Source organism: Phyllostomus discolor, chromosome 11, assembly GCF_004126475.2.
Source record: "Phyllostomus discolor isolate MPI-MPIP mPhyDis1 chromosome 11, mPhyDis1.pri.v3, whole genome shotgun sequence".
Classification (NCBI taxonomy): domain Eukaryota; kingdom Metazoa; phylum Chordata; class Mammalia; order Chiroptera; family Phyllostomidae; genus Phyllostomus; species Phyllostomus discolor.
Genome location: NC_040913.2, coordinates 63,001,825 through 63,021,583, shown reverse-complemented (window position 1 = coordinate 63,021,583; position 19,759 = coordinate 63,001,825). Strand labels below are relative to the sequence as shown.

The 19,759-nt window shown below is 37.4% G+C and overlaps 1 protein-coding gene across 1 annotated transcript in view; it reads right to left on the bottom strand.

Moving 5' to 3' along the window:
* Positions 1-4,873: 4,873 nt before the first annotated feature.
* Positions 4,874-19,759, bottom strand: part of TNFSF13B (TNF superfamily member 13b) — a 39,991-nt gene continuing 25,105 nt past the window's right edge. Inside the window, exons 4-6 of the mRNA XM_028526696.2 lie at positions 9,318-9,430; positions 9,080-9,230; positions 4,874-6,424 (exon numbers count right to left, since the gene is read on the bottom strand). Coding sequence (XP_028382497.1) covers positions 6,312-6,424; positions 9,080-9,230; positions 9,318-9,430 — 377 coding nt within the window. The 3' untranslated portion in view covers positions 4,874-6,311. The remainder of the gene's footprint in view (positions 6,425-9,079; positions 9,231-9,317; positions 9,431-19,759) is intronic.

Below are 19,759 nucleotides of genomic sequence, written 5' to 3'. Positions count from 1 at the left end.
ACCACACATGCAAATGCAGGTGACCAACCTTTCCTTCTTTTCAAGTTATAAGAGAAAGTTTGTTGACAAAGTTACAGAGGTAGTAGAAAGGAGCCAGCTGGGCTGCATAGGCTCAGGAACCAAGTTACTGAGGCAGAAGAAAGGCCCTTGGAGTTTAGGAGAGAGAAAGGCAAAGGCAAAGCACCTGAGAGGAAGAAGCAGGGGACGGAGAGGCCCCCACCTGCTCCTGAGAGGGTCAGCCTGCAGGACCAACCTCTCTGCGGATGAATGCAGACCATTCATTCCCCAAGTTAACACTCAGGCAACAGCTAGAACTCCAATTACTTATAAGTTTCATAAATGAAAATGAGCTTTCCCAATTCATTCAAGTGACTGGACATTACCTTCTGGTGGTGATGTATCCACTCGGAAAATGTGGGTTAAAAGGAATTTGTGGTAAGAGCAAATTTCCTCTTCTGGAATGTGGTAAAGACAGTCCCTCAATGCACAGACCACATCCCCATTACGTGTAGGAAACATGGATTCACCACTAAAGCAGGCTGTCTGCTCTGGAGAGGTTTACTATGAGGCTGGATGACAACCTTTCAATGTGGTAGAGAAGATTTTTCAGCAGGCAGGATGCTGTTTAGAAATGTCTAGTTCATTTAAATTGCGGTTTTTTGGACTCTAATCTGGCATCCCTGTCAACTCTGAAGTTTACACTTCAGAAAAAAATTAATCAAATGTTCCTGACATCCAAAGGAGCCAAATGCCATGTATTATGCAATAATAGACTTAATCTGAAATGCAAATAAAAATGTGGCTGTGATTTTGTTCCCATGTGACTCTGTACCCACACAGTCCTATATATACTGAGTGTGGCTTCTATTCCACTGGGTGGCCAGGGACCCCAACTATATACTGTTTCCCTGTTGAGACCTCTTAGGAGGATCATTTCTCAGCATTAGAGGGGAGGCTGGGCATAGCCTCCCAACCCCCCACCTTCTACCCAGTTTGCCCCCAGCTCACTTCTGCAGGCTGGTTGCATATGGAGAGCCCTTGGCTTGAGAAGGGATCTTCCCTGTGAGCATTTTTTCATATTTTTCATTGGTAAGTTCCCTCTTATTGTTTTCTTGCCACTGCTATCTGATCTGAATCTGTTTCCATGTCACTCTTATCAGTTAAAATTTAGGATGTCTTTCAGCTCCCACAATGATATTCTTGCCCCACTTGCCTCCTAAATCTTGGAAATGCTTAGCTTCCAGGACTGCAGGTGGTAAGAGCTGTTTTCCTTTTTCATTTGCACTGCTGGGTAGCAGGAGTGACCTGAATGAAGAAGGGCCTGAGTGGTGTTCCTAATCTTAAGGGGCTGCTTTTTCTTTCCTTTTTCTTTTTAGTTTGCTTTTCTTTCTTTTCCTTTTTTTTTTTTTTTTTTGGTCTATTCAAGATATCTTAAAACCAAGCAACCAAACAGGGTATTCCTCAATTTCCTGCCAATTCCTCTCTCATATCTTTTGCAAAAATAAAGCCAAACAGTACACGTCTCTTTTGTTCTTTTGAATTCACAAATTCCTCTTCTACTGTGTGTTTGAGGATATGGGTATACCTGTCTTTTAAGCAAAAGTATTTAGCACTTGTAATGTGCCAGGCATTACACCAGTTCATTTATTTCTGATGGCAACTCCATGAGTTTATCAGTACTATTACCTTCGAACCCCAAATCATAAAACTCGTAAACTGCACTGGGATTTGAATTCCAAGGGTGTGGCCTTAGAGATGGACTGCTAACTACCACCTTCCACAACTTCTAATACCTTCAAGCAGGACCACTTCATAATTTATGGGGCCCAGTGCAAAATAAAAATGCAAGCCCCTTGTTGAAAAATTGTGAATTTCAAAATGACAACAGCAGGGGATTAAACTAAGAACAGGGCCTTCCAGAGTGTGGGGCCCTGTGCTACTGCATAGATGGAATGGCAAAGAGACCAGTCCCGTCTTCAAATACTCCTTTAAAATTGTAGTGTGTGTGTGTGTGTGTGTGTGTGTGTGTAGTTATAGTGGATACCAAGGAGAGGGGTGATTATCATTTACATTTAAGACTACGTTGTATCAAGGTACTGTCCTGATTTTGATTCTAGTTCTGTAAGATGCTAACATTTTTGGAATAAAAGTGAATGTGTAAGAGCTGTCCTTGTATTCTTTTTTTCTGTAAGCCTGAAATTATTTCTAAATGAAGTCAGAAGTTCAAAACATTTAAAGCAGGGTAAATCTGTGACCTCGATGGTGAAGAATATCCTGCCTTTCCCCATACCTAATTTTTCCACTTATTTGTTCACTCATCACCATCATATAATCTTGGATGATGATAATTCACAAGAATCTTCTTTTTCTCCCTCTGATAACCAGAGCTGGGATCAGGCTAAGACGTGATAAGAGATCACTTATGGAGATGGTTACACTCAGTGACCACGTTTATGGTCATTGCAGATCCTTCTCCTCATGGAATTTTACCACCTCATAATGGCTTTTGAGGAGATTTTTGGCCTGCTATTAGTTTTTATCAAAGCTTACAAAAACACAATAGAATTGGTTTTGTAAAAAAAATTAAAAATATATCTACCACTATAAATACAAGCCTGGCCCTGACAAGTGTGGCTCACTTGGTTGGGCATTGTTCCACAAAGGGAAAGGTCGCCAGTTCAAATCCTGGTCAGGGCACATGCCTGGGTTGCAGGTTTGGTCTGCTGTACACTCAGGGAGTGTACAATAGGCAACCAAGTGATGTTTCTCCCTCATACCGATGTTTCTCTCACCCTTTTTCTTCTTCCCATCCTGTCTCCAAAAATAAATAAAATCTTTAAATACACACACACACAGGCCTAAAGGTAAATGATACAACCAATGATTACCTCTAAATGGGCTAAACTGGACTTCATAATTTTATCTGTTTATTTGTGAAAAAATGCTACTTTTATGTAGATGGATAATGTGAGACACAGAAATTAATCAACTTGGGCAGCTGCATACCAAGGTATATCACTGTTTTTGTATTATTGATCTCACTTGTTTAGTCCTCAAAGATGACAAATTATTTAGCCACTGGGTGATCAATTGACAGCAAACATTTATTCATCATACAGAGCTACTCACTCAAATCTCCGCACATAAGTTCTGATTTTTACGATTAGTTTTAAAACAGTATGTGTCTGTAGCAGGACCTAAAAACAAGACTGAAACCTAAAATCTTTTTACATTCACAAAACTGTGTAGAAGAAATACTATATATTCTAAATGTATCATTCTAAGTATTGGTAAGGACCATATGAGCCTAAGAGTGTAAACTAAATCTAAATAAGCAACAACTCTATACTCATACTGTATTGTTAACCTACTTCTGTAATCTTACCTTTATTTTTAAAGTAATCTTAAACATAATTTCACTTCATTATTTTGTAAACAACAAGAGGCTTAGTCCACTTGGATGATGGCCATGATGAAGATGAGGAAATCAAAGACAGACCCAAACCAAGCTTGAAAGAAAACTGCATTCCCTTCTTGGTGGGCTGGACATGGCTTCACAGGGACAACCCCAGAGTCTGGAGTGGCTGAATGCCCCATGCCAGCCCTTCACTCCTAGGCCTGGCCCACAGAAGAGGCAGCTGAAAGGAGAAGCTGCTCTGATATACGCAAGGCTGGACTCCCCTTTTATTCATGATTCATTGGTAGAAGTTAATCAAATTTATACAAATTTACATTAATTTTGAAAAGTGAATCAGCATTAAGCAGTATTTTATAATTCCCAGGATCCTAGCACAGGGCCATACAGACAACAGGTGATATTTTCTAAGTCATAACTCAAATTTCACGATTTATTAAATTCTTCCATCAATAAATTGCTGCATCCATAATAAACCACACTGAAATGGCCTTCTCTTGCACAATGACTTAGAGAGTACAGCCAATTTCTCCAGGTGCCACTTAGGCTGCACATTATTTCACTCTGGATGGTGTGCTAACTGGTGTAGTTCCCACACAAAGGAAAATTTAATGCCTTCAAGGTATTCATCATCAGAACTCCTGGTTTCAGATTTAAGACATAAGAGGGTCTGGACTGGACCCACACACTTTTGTAGGTAATCTTAGTATAACAGCTTTTTTCCCTTAAAATAAACTGGGAGAAGTTTTAAAGAAGTGGGAACTCGGCAACTACTGCCGCATTGGAGTACCCATACACACCTGATCGCAATTCCGTGATATCAAAATAACCTTTGCTTCAACCAAAGTCTGATGCTCCTCACAATTTCACATGTGAGGAAGGTAGGGTACATGTTTTAACACTGGTTAAAACCAAAAGTAAAAAACAGATTTAAGGATATTTTATGTGACTGAATTCTATGTCTACTGACAAAATATGCTAGGTCATTTATGAAGAATAATGATGCAAGCTGCAAATTTTAATAGCTTAATGTGCCAGCTTATTATAATGCTGTATTGTCTTTTTAAGCTTATTCTCTAAGAAGTATTATATAAAACTGATATGTACAAATCTTTTTGGAAATTATGTAAAATTTCCATGATTTAAAATAGTTTGTCATACCCTAACATGTATTACTTTATGTTTTACAGTTATACACCTAATTTTTTAAAATGACATTTAGCATTTATATAGAGAGAAACCAAAACATGAGTGGTGTTAGACAAACTCAACAAAAAATGAAGCAAAGGCTCCAAATATTTTTATTTGGCAATCCAAGTTAGCAGCAATACTACAAAAATTACTAACCTTCTTCTGGCAGTAAAATTCCTACCTATCATTTGTTTTTAATTATAATATTGTGAAACAAAATAACTTGCAAAATAGATTTTAACCAAAAAGTCAAAATTATAGATATATGTTTTAAACAAAGTTTAATTTTATACAAAAAAATACAAATTATTCCTTCTATTTTGAAAAGTATATCTTTGTGTGGTTACTGTGTGGGAAAGGGGTGGGAAGGGTAAAAGATGGTACGGAGTGATAAATGGTAATGTAAAATACATTTTTTTTAATTTGCAAAAATATAAAAATAAAATTTAAATTAAAAAATATTTTTACATAGACTGCGGAAAATTAATGCTGATCGGGGTCTATTTTTCCAGCTACTGTTTAAATTAATGAAGTAAACTGTTTAATGAAGTGAAAACTCTTCAAACTGATGATATTTGAAAAAAGACAAGGAAGAAAGGGAAACTGATAAAGTTAAGTATTACAGCATTCTCAAATAAGATTCTTTATAAAATGAAAATTAGGATGATGTCTTCTGGCATATGGTAATCTTTATAACAGCATATGGCATATAATGTACTTCAGGACACCAATAAGTTTAATTAAACCTCAACCTAGATAAAGCTAATAACTATTTTCTAAAGGCTGGGATATGTGAACTACAGTAGCAGCACTTTAAAACAGAAGAATAGAAATAAAGGGAAATTATATTACATTATTAAAAAGTATTCATTAACTTCTATTGCAGATTTTATTTTTATTTAAGAACACTTATAATTTTTCAACTAATGCTTATATGCACAAATTGAAATTACCCTACAATAAATTTCTGAAGTAACTAAAATTAGATACAAAAAATACACATGAGTGCAGACACATGAGAGAATTACTTCCTTTCTGTGAAAACTGTGTGGAAGCGTTCCATCAGGTAATATATAATATTAGAGATAAAATTGCAAACTTGAAATAAACCAAAAAGACTTAAGTAACCTATATCTTATTTTGAATCTAATTATTTAATATGATGTATAAATTTAGGTTTTTAATTACTTTTTCATGTAGTGAATGCAAAATTTCTGTGCTTTTTTCTTTTTACCATCTAGAATATTAACTGAAAAAGGAGAGGGGTGTATTTCACACAAAAACAAAGGATGAACCTGAGACTCCCCTCAAGGTCTTACGGTCCCACAGATATGGGCACTTGTTTCATAGTAAACAGTGGAACACCATTCTCGAATAAATCATTTCTGCCCCTTTGAGCCCTGTGCTTCCTCCAAGACAAGAAACTATGAGTAAGTTGTTCATCCTGGCATTATAGTGAAAAAATCTTTCTAATTCTATCTTTCTTTAAACGAGCTCTATTTCTTGTAAACCACATGACACCCTTTGGCTGTGGTTGTCTGTTAAAATTTCCTGTTTGGTCTAGTTTCAGCAAACCAAAACAAATAGCTCACATAAAAGGCTATGGTAACTACTCTTTTTTCCTTTTGGTATTTCCAGTTAAGTGTTTTCTCCTTAGAGGTACATAGAATGGGAGGAAAATTGCCACAAACAAGGTGTAAGCAGGTCACAGAAGTTTCAAGGCACCAAAAAAAGTGCCATCTCCATCCCGAGATATTTTAGCATCATCACGTGGTATTGCAAGTTGAAGTTCATCTCCTTCTTCAAGCTTTGCAATGCCTGGAAAAGAATGGTTTACAAGAACTTTACGTGGTTGTACAATGAAAAAGAAGAAAAAGGAATATCAAGTAAAATGATTTTGTTTTGGAAAAAAGTGTTAACGTAGGCATTCACACTTCAAATTACACCAGTGGACTTCTAAACCAATTACTATTCTACTAGCCTAAAAAATAGTTAAAGTAAATAAATAAAAGGAGTTATGGCAAAGGCAAATGTATTTATCACCTATTGCTTATAAAATATAAGAGAATCTAAACAGGAACCAAATATTTAAGAAAAACTGTGAAGTAAATCATAGCAGATCCCTTGATGGAACAGTATAGAGTTTAAAAAGTTTTGTTTCATTTTATTGACAAGAGAAACTTTTGATAATATTAAATAAAAATATGCACACACATATATACTTTTAAATGTGAATATAAAATGTGTAGATTAATAGTAAAATACAAAACACCATTCATTAATAGAGCACATCTGTTATGTAGTGTTTCTCTGGAGACAAGACTATGGGATTAGAGTCATTTGGATCACTTTTTATGGCCTCTTATGTTTTGTTTTCTTAAGTGACTATATTTGTCTTAATAACCAAAATCAATAAAATAATTAGCTTATTAAAACTAAACAATATACTGTTGGTGCCTAAATATAATGACATATTTTGTGATTCATGAATGTAAATCATAATTCAAGAACTACACTCAGTGTATAAGGTAATTTCTCTGACCCCATTAAAAATACCTATATGAAGGAAAAGAAAGAGGAGAAGCAAGGGGAGAAGAAACAAAGAGACTAACAAACACAATAGTATCTGAATTGCCAACACTTTTGACAACATTTTAAAAAGTAGTTGCACTGTTTCATTAACATACAGTGAAAATGTGCTTATGTGTTCATATAACCAATCTAACCTTTCCTACAATAAACAAATTTCATTTATTAATAAAATAATGAATAAAATTCTGCCTTGTGTAGAAAAGAGGTTCTTTGGTATTATGCTGGGTTCCTCAAAAGGACCATTTTAATTTTTTTCCTGGTTATTGTGGAAGAGCTTTATACACTTATACAGTAATGTGTCATTAATGGTTTTAAACAAATTTTCCCTGGAACAGATAAAAATTGCAAACCTAAAATTTCACATAGAATGCTTCTCATATAATACTAAGCTATTAGCACAGAGAAGTATCTTTAAGGTCAAATTGTTTATTCTTAAAAGGGAAGGCATCTAAGAAATCTGGTTGAGAAAGTAAATGTGAGAGGAGCAGATTATTAGAAAAGCTGAAAGTCTGTTGTAGGTATAAGTGCTAAGGAATATAAACAAATAGTAGGTTGGCATAGCCTCATTTATAAATATTTTGCAGCATTGAAATACTAGTGACCACTGGGTACAAGGAAGCAGTTTTTTATGAAAGCTAGGAATTTCCAATGTACCAAACTTCTCCATCACCCTGTTAGACCTTTTTATGGCCTCAAATCCAGAATGATGATCATCCCTATTATTATGTAATATTTCCCTTTCTGATTCATTGTGCATCTGTTAGTAAACGCCTTTGAAATATGGTACTTCACACTGAGCAGCCAGTCTCCAATTCTAGGTTTCATACGGCCATTTCACAGTAACTGGACGTAAAGACATCATTCAGGGATCTAAATGGATTTGTCAAAATCACCAGAGAGGAATAAATGTGATAAGGCAAATACTCTTTATTTTTCCTAATACCAGACTCGATTAATTTGGAATTATCCCTGAAACAAAATAAAGGCTATCTTGGCAATACAGCCAACACAGAGCTGAAATGAACAAAGGCTACCCATTCTCTTTTCTCTCCATATCTTTACTGCCCTGGAGTTGAAATGCATGCATACTTCCACACTTTCACATCCCAAAGTCACCTGTCTGGTGTCCATTATACCAGATGTTACCTGCATGAAAGTGAGAGAGAAGCCACTGGGCAATGTGACCTGACTCTCAAATCAGCCAAGGGAATTTTATCCATAGCATGTAAAGAAGAGTTTTGGTAGCTAACACTCTGGAATCAAACTGGATAGTTTAAACCAAGTTCTGGAATGTAGTGGCTGTGCAGCCTAAGACAACAGGTGTTACTGTAGCTCTGTGCCTCAGATTCCACCTCTCTTAAACAGGAAAATTAAATGAACAAGAATAAAATGCAGACAAGGATGCCTGGCACATGGTAATTATTCTCTTCTTCTTCTATTCTTATTGTTGTTTTTAGAGGTTAAAGGAAATAAAGCTGCCCTTGTGGGTGTAGCTCTGGATTGATTGCCGGCATGCAAACCAAAGGGTTAAAGGTTTGATTCCCAGTCAGGGCACATGCCTGGGTTTCGGGCCAGATCCCCAGTAGAGGGTGTGTGAGAGGCAACCACACATTGATGCTTCTCTCCCTCTCATTCTTTCTCCCTTCCTCTCTCTCCAAAAATAAATAAATATTTTTTTAAAAAGAAAATAAAGCTTATAATTGTTCTCAGTGTTGACTGCTATGAAGTTACTGCCCTTTCTAAATGCATATAAAATGATAAAACTATTACTAATGATTTTATCTGCCTCAATTAAAACAGACTAGCTTGTCATTCCAGATAATAAAAAAACAGACAGTATATTGAGGAATGTCTTTCTATTTATAGAGAAATATTATTTACCAGCTGAATAACAGGAATTATTGGGTAGTGTTTCAGGCATATTTTGAATACATCGGAACAAAGTCACCAGACTCAATTCATTTCCAAAGACATGGACTTTTTTCCTCTGTATTAGGTGTCCCATGGCAAAGGTGTTATCGGTGTATAAAACCTGAGAAATAAACCAAAGAACTCAGTCAGAAGTGAGCACAAAATGGGAAGCATGGGACTGTGAGAGCAGAATGGGGATGGAACTGACCTGACCATATATAAAAAAGTAACCGGTTTCTTTGACCAATATTTTGTTTTCTTTTTCTTCTAGGGCTCTTCCTCTTTTAAAGCTGAGAAGCCACGGAACAAACGTGTAAGATCCTACAATGAAGAGAACAATTTATAAGACAGGAAACTGAGAAAAGCAATTTTTCATATTCACTTAATTTCTAAACTAAGTTTGAGACATAGAAGAGAACTTTATGTTTTAAAAAAAGGGAAAGAGAAGACAAATCACATTACTCCATTGGTTTCTCCAGTGTCATTTACATATTAACTCTGGCGACTATCGGATACAGGAACTTGGCAGTAAACATGTCATAAGAAACGTCTGGTTTTTCTTACATTCTTCTGTATTTCAGCAATTTTCCTAATAAAGGCAGTTCTGGATGGGAAAGTCTGAGGCAAAGAATGTACAAAATGTCTCTGAATAACACACTAAGAGATATTTTTCTCTCTCCATTTTTCTTTGCTTCCTAGAGGAGAAGACACAGTAAATATGTTGACAGTTTTGCAAAAGTTATCAGGAGAGAGCAAACCCCTCTTTCTATTGAAATAATGTGTAAGAATAGGCAATGATGAGTTTGCCCTGTTATTCATAACTGAGATCTTTGGATCCTCACCCAGTATGCCACCAGAGGGTTTTCATTTAAGGAAAGTGTTTCTCAGAGATCTCTTTAGGGAATAGCAAGTAGGGTCATCGAGCTTGGCCCATTTTGGGGGGGCATTCACTGCCTGTGAGAGATGTGATGGGAGTGTTTCCTGGGAGTCTTAAAGAGGGGTGTACAGGAGCACCTTCGAAAGCTCAGTTTAAGGAGAGTGAGGAAAGTTACTAAGACATAGTTTCCACTGTGAAATGGTTCAGAAACTGTGATAATGATCTGTAATATTCAAGCTGAAGTGGTTTCTGTTCAGTACTACACTTCTCTATTATCCCTCAAACTTTACTTGGGAAGTAACAGGGGAAGGCACTGATGAAAGAAGCAGAGAGAAGATAGCAGCTACAAAAATGAGTTGGCAAAAGGGGATCAAATCACTGACCCAGAACATGGTGCTTTTGGACATCAATGCCCATTAAGAGAGTAAACACTCCTTTCCTGTGAATTCACAGTATTAAGTTTGCTGGTGTAGGTTCTCACCATTAAGTAAATATTGGAGTAAATGGTGAACCATAAAGCTAGACTGGGAAATAAATACCAATAAATAAATGGGAGGAGAATAAATAGATTGTTATAAAATAAGTTAAGTAGAAAATTTAAAAATGGTAATATAAGGATAGACTAATAAAATGAAACTGGTAATCTAAAATCATGCTAAAAATGTTTCTGTGATTGATAATGTTGAATCATTTGTGTCCCCAAGCTTCACCGTGGTTATAACAAAAATGGGAAGAAAATCGATGATAAAATTCAGAGTCTGTAAGACAATATACCAGCAGCTCAATAAAAGAACAACTTGTGACAGAACTGAGATTAAAGGAAATTTCACCCTGAGGATTTTCTGAAGGAGACATGTTAAGATGTGGTAGTTGATAACACTTTCACATTCATGAATACAACTACTCAGTGTACAGCCCACTTCAATAGGGCCCCAAGGCAAGCCCCTCATATTTGAACTTTTCCCAAATAGAACTTTCAAGGGAAGAATATAAAACAAGAACAAATATTTTCTGAATATTTCTGAGGAGTTAAGAACCCAAGGTGATCAAACAAAGAAAATGACACTGTAAATTCAAGTTAAAATGAAACAATTCCTTAAGGTAGCCTTCCAAGTTCAGATTACCATAGAAACAGGAAGAACTGTGAGAAGAGGAGAAGGGAGAGAGGAAGGTGAGGAGGGAGTGTCCCAGATCTTCAAAGGTGCTCTTGTGTGCCTCTCTTAAGCACTGCCAGGAACCTCTTCTGTCCCATCTCTCACAGGGAGTGAATGACCCCAATAGGGGGCAGGCCTGATGACCCCAATTTCTGCTCCCAAAGAAGGTCTCTGAGGAACACTTTTCTTAAATGAAAATCCTCCAGTGGTATACTGGATAATTAACAATAGCCCGTGAATCAAAGATATCCTAAGTTTGAATAACAGGCAAACCCATCATTGCCTGTTTTTTAATAAAACATTATTTTAGTGAAAATATTGCCCTGGCTGGCATAGCTCAGTGGATTGAGCATGGGCTGCGAACCAAAGTGTCGTAGGTTTGATTCCCAGTCAGGCTACATGCCTGGGTTGCAGGCCATGACCCTCAGCAACCACACACTGATGTTTCTCTCTCTCTCTTTCTCCCTGCCTTCCCTCTCTAAAAATAAATAATAAAAATAAAATCTTTAAAAAAGAAAATATTATAATAATGGAGTATTTTTAGCTTTTCTTTTAAATTTTTTCACATTTTTTTGTTGTTCAAGCACAGTTGTCTCCATTTCCTCCCCCACAACTCCACCCACCCCAGCTATCCTCACTTCCCACCCTTGATATTTAACTGAGATCATGTGCCCAGAGCACTTTTCAATGTAGAATGCTGAATGTAAAAGAAAGGATCAATTTCATGGTTATTATTGCAAAATATGAACTGATGACTCTCAAAGCAATTGCTTTAAGTGGTTGTAATAATATTTGACACTCTGACCAAAGATGCTTTCTTTGCCTTTCAAAACAATGCACAACTTGGATTCTAACTTCTCTGGGTTCAGGTACTGTTTATATGTGGTTCTCTGCTGTTTCCCCAGGGCCTAAAATAATGACTGGCCCAAAGCAGACATGCAGCAAATATATGAATTAACTAATTCAACTTTAAACATAAAATAACTCAGATGGTGGTGTACTATGTATTTAGTCACAAGCATTCAATTTTTTAAAAAAAGCATTTTACTACCTAGTTATGGAAACTCTGGGATATGAAATGCCCTCCATTATAGAGGTAGCATATGCTCTTAAACTGAATTTAAAAATGTTTGTAAAATTGCCTGTTTATATACTGGATAGAGATATTTATTTACTAAACTTTTCTTTCAACATCTTAAGTTGATTTCCTATTTCTTTACACTATATTTATTTCTATCTATAAAATGATTAAGCCAGTTCTTATCAAATTCTATGGTCATACAGTCAGAATGTGAAGAAAACTGAGTAGTTATTAAGTTTATATTTTTATTTTCTCTTGATATTTTCTTTTGGTATATCATCATATCTTATGTTAACCAAAAAAAGAAAGTTTAGGCTGTAATAAAATGTAAAAAGCTTTTGTTTGAGCAAAGGAAGAACTGTGGTCCAGGCATAGATTTACGCAGCAACTAAATTGTGCTCCAAGCAGAACAAAGAAAGGAAGAAAGGCAGGGTTCATAGAGGTCAAAACCATAAGAGTTGTTCTCCTAATAGTCCCCATGTAAATGAGGGATGTTGGTCAGGTCAGTTGGGTTCAGTTAGACCCATTATGTAAATGGAGGATGCAGGCTGTTGAAATGGACTGGTTCCTTTTAAGGTGAAGAATATAGATGGTCTGGTCACCATGATGAGGGGGAAGTAAGGCTGGTATATGTCCATGTAGCAATAATGGATCCAGGATGTTTGTTGTTCGACCTTGAGCCGAGTTTAGCTACAGCAACTTAACAACAGCAACTTAACAACAGATCTAAGAACTGAGACACCAGACATGCACAGGCCCTGCCAGTCAGTGACTCTCTTAGCAATGCTTAGTGCATTTTATTTTTTCCATTATCACTTGCTGGAAATATTCTTATTAAAGAGAGTACATGTTTATTTGTATGTATATACTTTCTGTATTTTTTCCCACTGCACATACACCCACATACATCCACATTCACTCACATATACACATGGATTCTATTCCCTAAAGCCAAGGCTATGACTCTGCTACAGCCATAGCTATAAACCCAAATGCTAAGAATAAAGCCTAGCACATATTATGTACTCAATAAACGCATGCTGTTGAATAAATGTCAAATCCTTAAAGAAAACAAGCTAAACAGTAAACTAAAACAAAAATTATAAACTTAAGTGTAAATATAATGTTTCTACATCTTAAAATTTACTTAGATTTTTAACATGTTAGACTACTGATAAATGCTAACAAGAATATATGAATTCAGTGCCTATTCTGTAGAACACTTTTCTAAGCAAGCATATATCACTCCTAATAGCACATATTTAAGAATTTAGAAGTAAATTACAAGAGTATTAAAGTTTATTTTTGTTAGTCAACAGATAAAGTACAGATGTGCCTTATATAAATTTGAACTTCCCCTCTCCACTCAGCTCCAAACATGTGGTGTATTTAAATGTTTTTGAAAACTTAATAAAATTAGTGTGTACATTAATATGTAAAAATAAAAAGCTTCTGTACAGCTAAAGAAAACAGTATTAAAATTAAAAGAGAACCAACTGTATGGGAAAAACATATTTACCGATGATACCTCAGACAAGGGTATAATCTCCAAAATATATAAAGAACTCACATGACTCCACTCTAAGAAGACAAGCAACCCAATTAAAAAATGGGCAAAGGAGTTGAACGGACACTTCTCCAAGGAGGATATACAGAGGATCCACAGACACATGAAAAGATGTTCAGTATCGCTAGCTATCAGAGAGATGAAAATTTAAACCACAGTGAGATACCACTTCACACCAGTCAGAATGGCCATCATAAACAAAGCAACAACAAGTGTTGGAGAGGTTGTGGAGAAAAGGGAACCCTAGTGCACTGTTGGTGGGACTGCAGACTGGTACAACCACTATGGAAAGCAGTATGGAACTTCCTCAGGAAACTAAAAATGGACCAGCCCTTTGACCCAGCAGTTCCACTGCTAGGATTATATCCTAAGAACCCTGAAATATCAATCCAATAGAACCTATGCACCCCAATGTTTATAGCAGCACAATTTACAATAGCCAAGTTCTGGAAGTAGTCTAGATGCCCATCAGTAAATGAATGGGTAAAAAAACTATGGTACATTTACACAGTGGAATTCTATGCAGCAGAAAGAAAGAAGGAGCTCCTACCCTTTGCAACAGCATGGATGGAACTGGAAAGCATTATGCTAAGTGAAATAAGCCAGGCAGTGAAAGACAAATACCATATGATCTTACCTTTAACAGGAACCTAATCAGCAAAACAAATAAACAAGCAAAATATAACCAAAGACACTGAAATAGAGAACAGGCTGACAGTGACCAGAGGGGAGAGGGGAGGGAATTTCAGGGGAAAAGAGGAAAGGTTTGCAGGAACTACTATAAAGGACACATGGACAAAAACAAGTGGGGGTTGAAAATGGGAGGGAGGTGGCGAGGCCTGGAGGAGTCTGATGGGATGGCAGTAAAAGACAGAAAACTGTACTTGAACAACAATTAAAATAAAATAAAATTAAAAATATGTGAAATTAAATTAAAATACTGTCAGTACAAATATGTGAAAATAATGTACATGTATGAATGTATATCTAAACCTGTCTGCTCTTGAAAAAAATAGATCTTTCCTATTCTGACATACCTGAAAAAGTAGTAAATAAATTTTAGGATGACACAACTTTATGTGAAACTTTGAAACTTTATTAAAGATATATTTCAATAATTTTGAATAGGAAGTCTCCTCCAAATATATTTATACTTCAGCAGTACCTCCCTCAATAACTGAAAGTAAATGCTACAGAGAGCACTTATCACACATGTCATATGTTATAGCTGGCACATGGTTACTTCTCTTGATTTTCTAGTTTATTATCTTTAAGGTTCTGGAAATAGTTTTAAAGGAGAATATATTAATAGCACTTCTTTAAAGGTAGATTAAGTAAACCATACTTTTTGTTGATATAAAACAAATACAGTTCGACACTGAAATCCATAGTATGTATGCTTCATTCTGTAGATGAGGCAGTGCTAGGAAATTCAACAGAAAGCAGGTTAAAAACCTGGGCAAGGAGGGCCATTGTAGACTGAGCTATATGAACAGCAATGGAAAGTCCCTGGAGGGCTGTGAATGGTGGAGAAAATGATTATATGTGTGCAGAAATATCACTCAGTGGCTACCAGGTAAGAAAAGGTGCAAAACTAGAAGCAAGAAAATTAGAATGTGGATGTTGGTAATTTTTACCAGGACTGTGAAATGCAAATAAAGAGAAATAGATTAATTCAAATTGTATTTATGAGAAGTAAATGATAGAGTTTTGAGATTAATGTACTGAATTAGAGGAAACAATCAAGAATGACACCCAGAATTCTGGATTAAAGAACTAAAAACACAGTTATCACATTTACTGAAACAGAGAACACTAAAAGAGGAATAAATTTGGGAAAAAGTTCTAAAGTTCAGGCTGGGACACCACCAAGATATCCCGGGAGAGATGTTAAATAGACATACATGTAGACTTGGAACTCCTGAAAATGATTTGGGCTACATATCTACACTTAAGCCATCAGAACACAGATGTTAAGTGACAACATAGCAGCATTGAAGACTGCCAAAGAAATAAGAATGAGCCCTGGCTGATGTGGCTCAGTGGATTGAGGTCCAACCTGAAAACCAAAGGGTTGCTGGTTCAATTCCCAGTCAGGGCACATGCTTGGGTTGCAGACCAGGACCCTAGTAGGGGGTATGCAAGAGGCAACCACACATTGATGTTTCTCTCCCTCTCTTTCTCCTCCTCTTCCCCTCTTCAAAAATAAATAAATAAAATATTTTTAAAAAGAAATAAGAAAAATAAGAAAAGACCACGGGACTATTTCTGAGATCCAAAGAACATCAACATTGAAGATTATACATTTAAGAGTAATTTACACATGTGGTATAAAAATTGAGAGGGTTATCTCAAGAGCAAGAGGTCCCAGCTCCAGCTGGCCCCCTCAGCACAGGATTCCAGTGCCAGGAAGATGTAGCTTCTGGCTGAATAAACCAGTGGAGATTGAGTTGGGGGAAGAAACTGCTGGATTCCTGTGCAGTTCCTCTTAAAGGGCATGCACACAGACTTACTCAGATTCACACCTGTTGAGCTCCAGCACTGGAGCAGCAGCTTGAAAGGTACCAGTGGCATACAGGGAGCAACTGAAATATCTTGCATCAGGGCAAGAGCTGGGGGACAGCTTTATCTCACACAGAACAGCTGGCAGGGGCCATTGCTCCCTTTCTGAGCCCTCCTCACACAGAGCCACAGAGCATGAGGAGCATCATATCTGAGACTCCCTCAACATGGCTCACATAGTGTGCCCTGCCCTGGTGATTCCCTGAGAGTCACTCCACCTAACTTATGGGCCCACCCAAGTGGTTAACAGTGCTCCTGATCTTCCTAAATCCTCTCAAACAGGCAGCTACCCTCAGTGAGCCTCTGTACCTTGTGAAATGACAACAGGCCAAGCACTAGCAGCAGCTGGCCTTGGGTTATAGCCTGGCCTCACTAGGGCATCTCTAAGCCCAGCATAAGAAGCAGTCAGCTGCAGATCACTTTTTAGCTTATGCCAAGTCACCTCAGACAGAACACAAACAGGCACCAGAGCCCTGCTGAAGTAAGCCCTGCTCTGTGGAGTAGGCCACTGCACAGCCGACACTCCATGGAGGACAGAGGTTGGTGGTCAATGGTCACAGCCAGTCATTGCAGCTGACCGGCCTAGGTAAATCCCTCCCATTGACCTGCCAAAAGCAATCAAGGCTCAACTACAAGAGGAGGTTGTACTTAAGGAGGGCACACTTGAGTACTCAATAGGGAAGGCTGTGCCACTGGACCTCAAAGGTCACCTACTGCATTAGGCCATGCTACTAAGACAGAAAGTCACAGCAGCTCTACTTAATACATAGAAACAAACACAGAGAGGCTGCCATAATGAGAAGACAAAGCAACATGGCCCAAATGAAAGAATACAACAAAACTAAAAAAAAAAGAACTAAACAAAATGGAGATAAGCAATCTTTCAGATGCAGAGTTCAAAAAAACTTGTTATAAGGTTGCTCAAGGAACTTAGTGAGGACCTCAACAGCTTAAAAATGATCTAGTCATAAATGAAGGTTACATGAACTGATATAAGAACAATTTGCAAGGAATCAACAGTACAGCAGATGAAGCTGAGAATCAAATTAATGATTTGGAACATAAGGAAGTAAAAAACAACCAACCAGAACAGTAAGAAGAAAAAAAATCCAAAAAAAGTGAGGATAGTATAAGGAGCCTCTGGGAGGCTCCAAGTATACCAACATTTGTATCATAGCAGTGTCAGAAGAAGAGAAAGAGCAAAAATTGGAAATTTATTTGAAAAAATAATGAAAGAAAATTCCCTAATTTGGTGAAGGAAATAGATATGCAAGTCCAGGAAGCACAGAAAGTCCCAAACAAGATGTATGCAAAGATGCCCACTCCAAGACACATCATAATAAAAATGAAAAAAAGTTAAAGATAAAGAGAGAATCTTAAAAGCAGCAAGACAAAAGCAATCAGTTAGCTATGGGAGAGGTTGCATAAGACTGTCAGCTAATTTCTCAAAAGAAACTTTGAAGGCTAAGAAGGGACTGGCAAGAAATATTGCTTTGCAAAGTCATGAAAAGCAAGGACCTATAGGCCAGATTACTCTATCCAGCAAAGCCATCATGTAGAATTGAAGGGCAGATAAAGAACTTCCCAGACAAGAAAAAGCTAAAGCAGTTCATCATCACCAAACCATTATTATGTGAAATGTTAAAGGGTCTTATTTAAGAAAAAGAAGATCAAAACTATGAACATTAAAGTATCAATAAATACATTTTCATCAACAATTGAACCTAAAAAAACAAACTAAGCAAACACACAGAAAAGAAACAGAATCATAGATACAGAGCATGATTTGATGGCTGCTAGATGAGAGGGGTTATTGGGGGAATAGGTGAAAAGGTGAAGAGATTAAAAAGCACAAATTAGTAATTATAGAATAGTCATGGGGATGTAAAGTACAGTATAGAAAACGGAGAAGCCAGACTTCTGTCCAAGATGGAGGCATAGGTAGATACACTTTGCCTCCTTGCACAACCAAAACAAAGACAACAACAAATCTAAAACCAAAAAATAACCAGAACTGCCAGAAAATCTAACTGTATGGAAGTGACAACCAATGAGTTAGAGAAGAAACATTTATGCAGACTGGTAGGAGGAGCAGAGATGGGCATTTGAGGTGGAGAGGACTCACAGAAAGGTGGCAGCTAGAGGCAATGCAGTGGCTGGGGGACTGGGCAGTCCCACATTTGCTAGCTGATAACTGGGAGGAACAACTGGGGAGTGAGACAGCCACACAACCCAGGGTTCCAGCACAGGGAAATAAAAGCCTCAAAACCTCTGACTGAAAAAAACCTGTAGGAGTTGAGGTGGCAGTGGGAGAAACTCCCAGCATCACAGGAGAGTTCATTGGAGAGACCCACAGGGTCCTAGAACATACACAAACCCTCCCACCTGGGAATCAGTACCAGAAGGGCCCAATTTGCTTGTTGATAGTGGACGAAGTGACTGAAAGCCAGCAGAGAGCCAAGCAAGCGGCATTGTTCCCTCTTGGACCCCTCCCCCACATGCAGCCATAATGCAGCCATGTGGATTGCCCCGCCCTGGCGAATACCTAAGGCTCTGCCCCTTACCACATAGCAGGCACACCGATACAAAGAAATATGGCCCAATGAAAGAGCAGATCAATGCTCCCTAAAAAATACAACTAATTGATGAAGAGACAGCCAACCTATCAGATGCACAGTTCAAAACAACACTGGTAATCAGGATGCTCACAGAAATGGTTGAATATGGTCATAAAATAGAGGAAAATATGAAGGTTACGCTAAGTGAAATAAAAGAAAAGGTACAGGGAACCAACAGTGATGGGAAGAAAACTGGGACTCAAATCAATAGTTTGGACCAGAAGGAAAAAAGAAACATTCAACCAGAACAGAATCAAGAAACAAGAATTCAAAAAAATGAGGAGAGGCTTAAGAACCTCCAGGACAGCTTTAAACATTCCAACATCCGAATCATAGGGATGCCAGAGGAAGAGGAAAACCAAGAAATTGGAGCCTCATTTGAAAACATAATGAAGGAAAACTTCCCCAACCTGGCAAAGGAAATAGACTCCCAGGAAGTTCAGGAAGTTCTGGGAGTCCCAAAAAAGTTGGACCCAAAGAGGAACACACCAAGGCACATCATAATTACATTACCCAAGATAAAAGAGAAGGAGAGAATTTTAAAAGCAGCAAGAGAAAAGGAGACAGTTACCTATGAAGGAGTTCCCACAAGACTATCAGCTGATTTCTCAAAAGAAACCTTCTAGGCAAGAAGGAACTGGAAAGAAGTATTCCAAGTCATGAAAGGTGAAGACCTACATCCAAGATTACTCTATCCAGCAGAACTATCATTTAGAATGAAAGGGCAGATAAAGTGCTTCCCAGATAAGGTCAAGCTAAAGGAGTTCATCATCACCAAGTTCTTATTATAT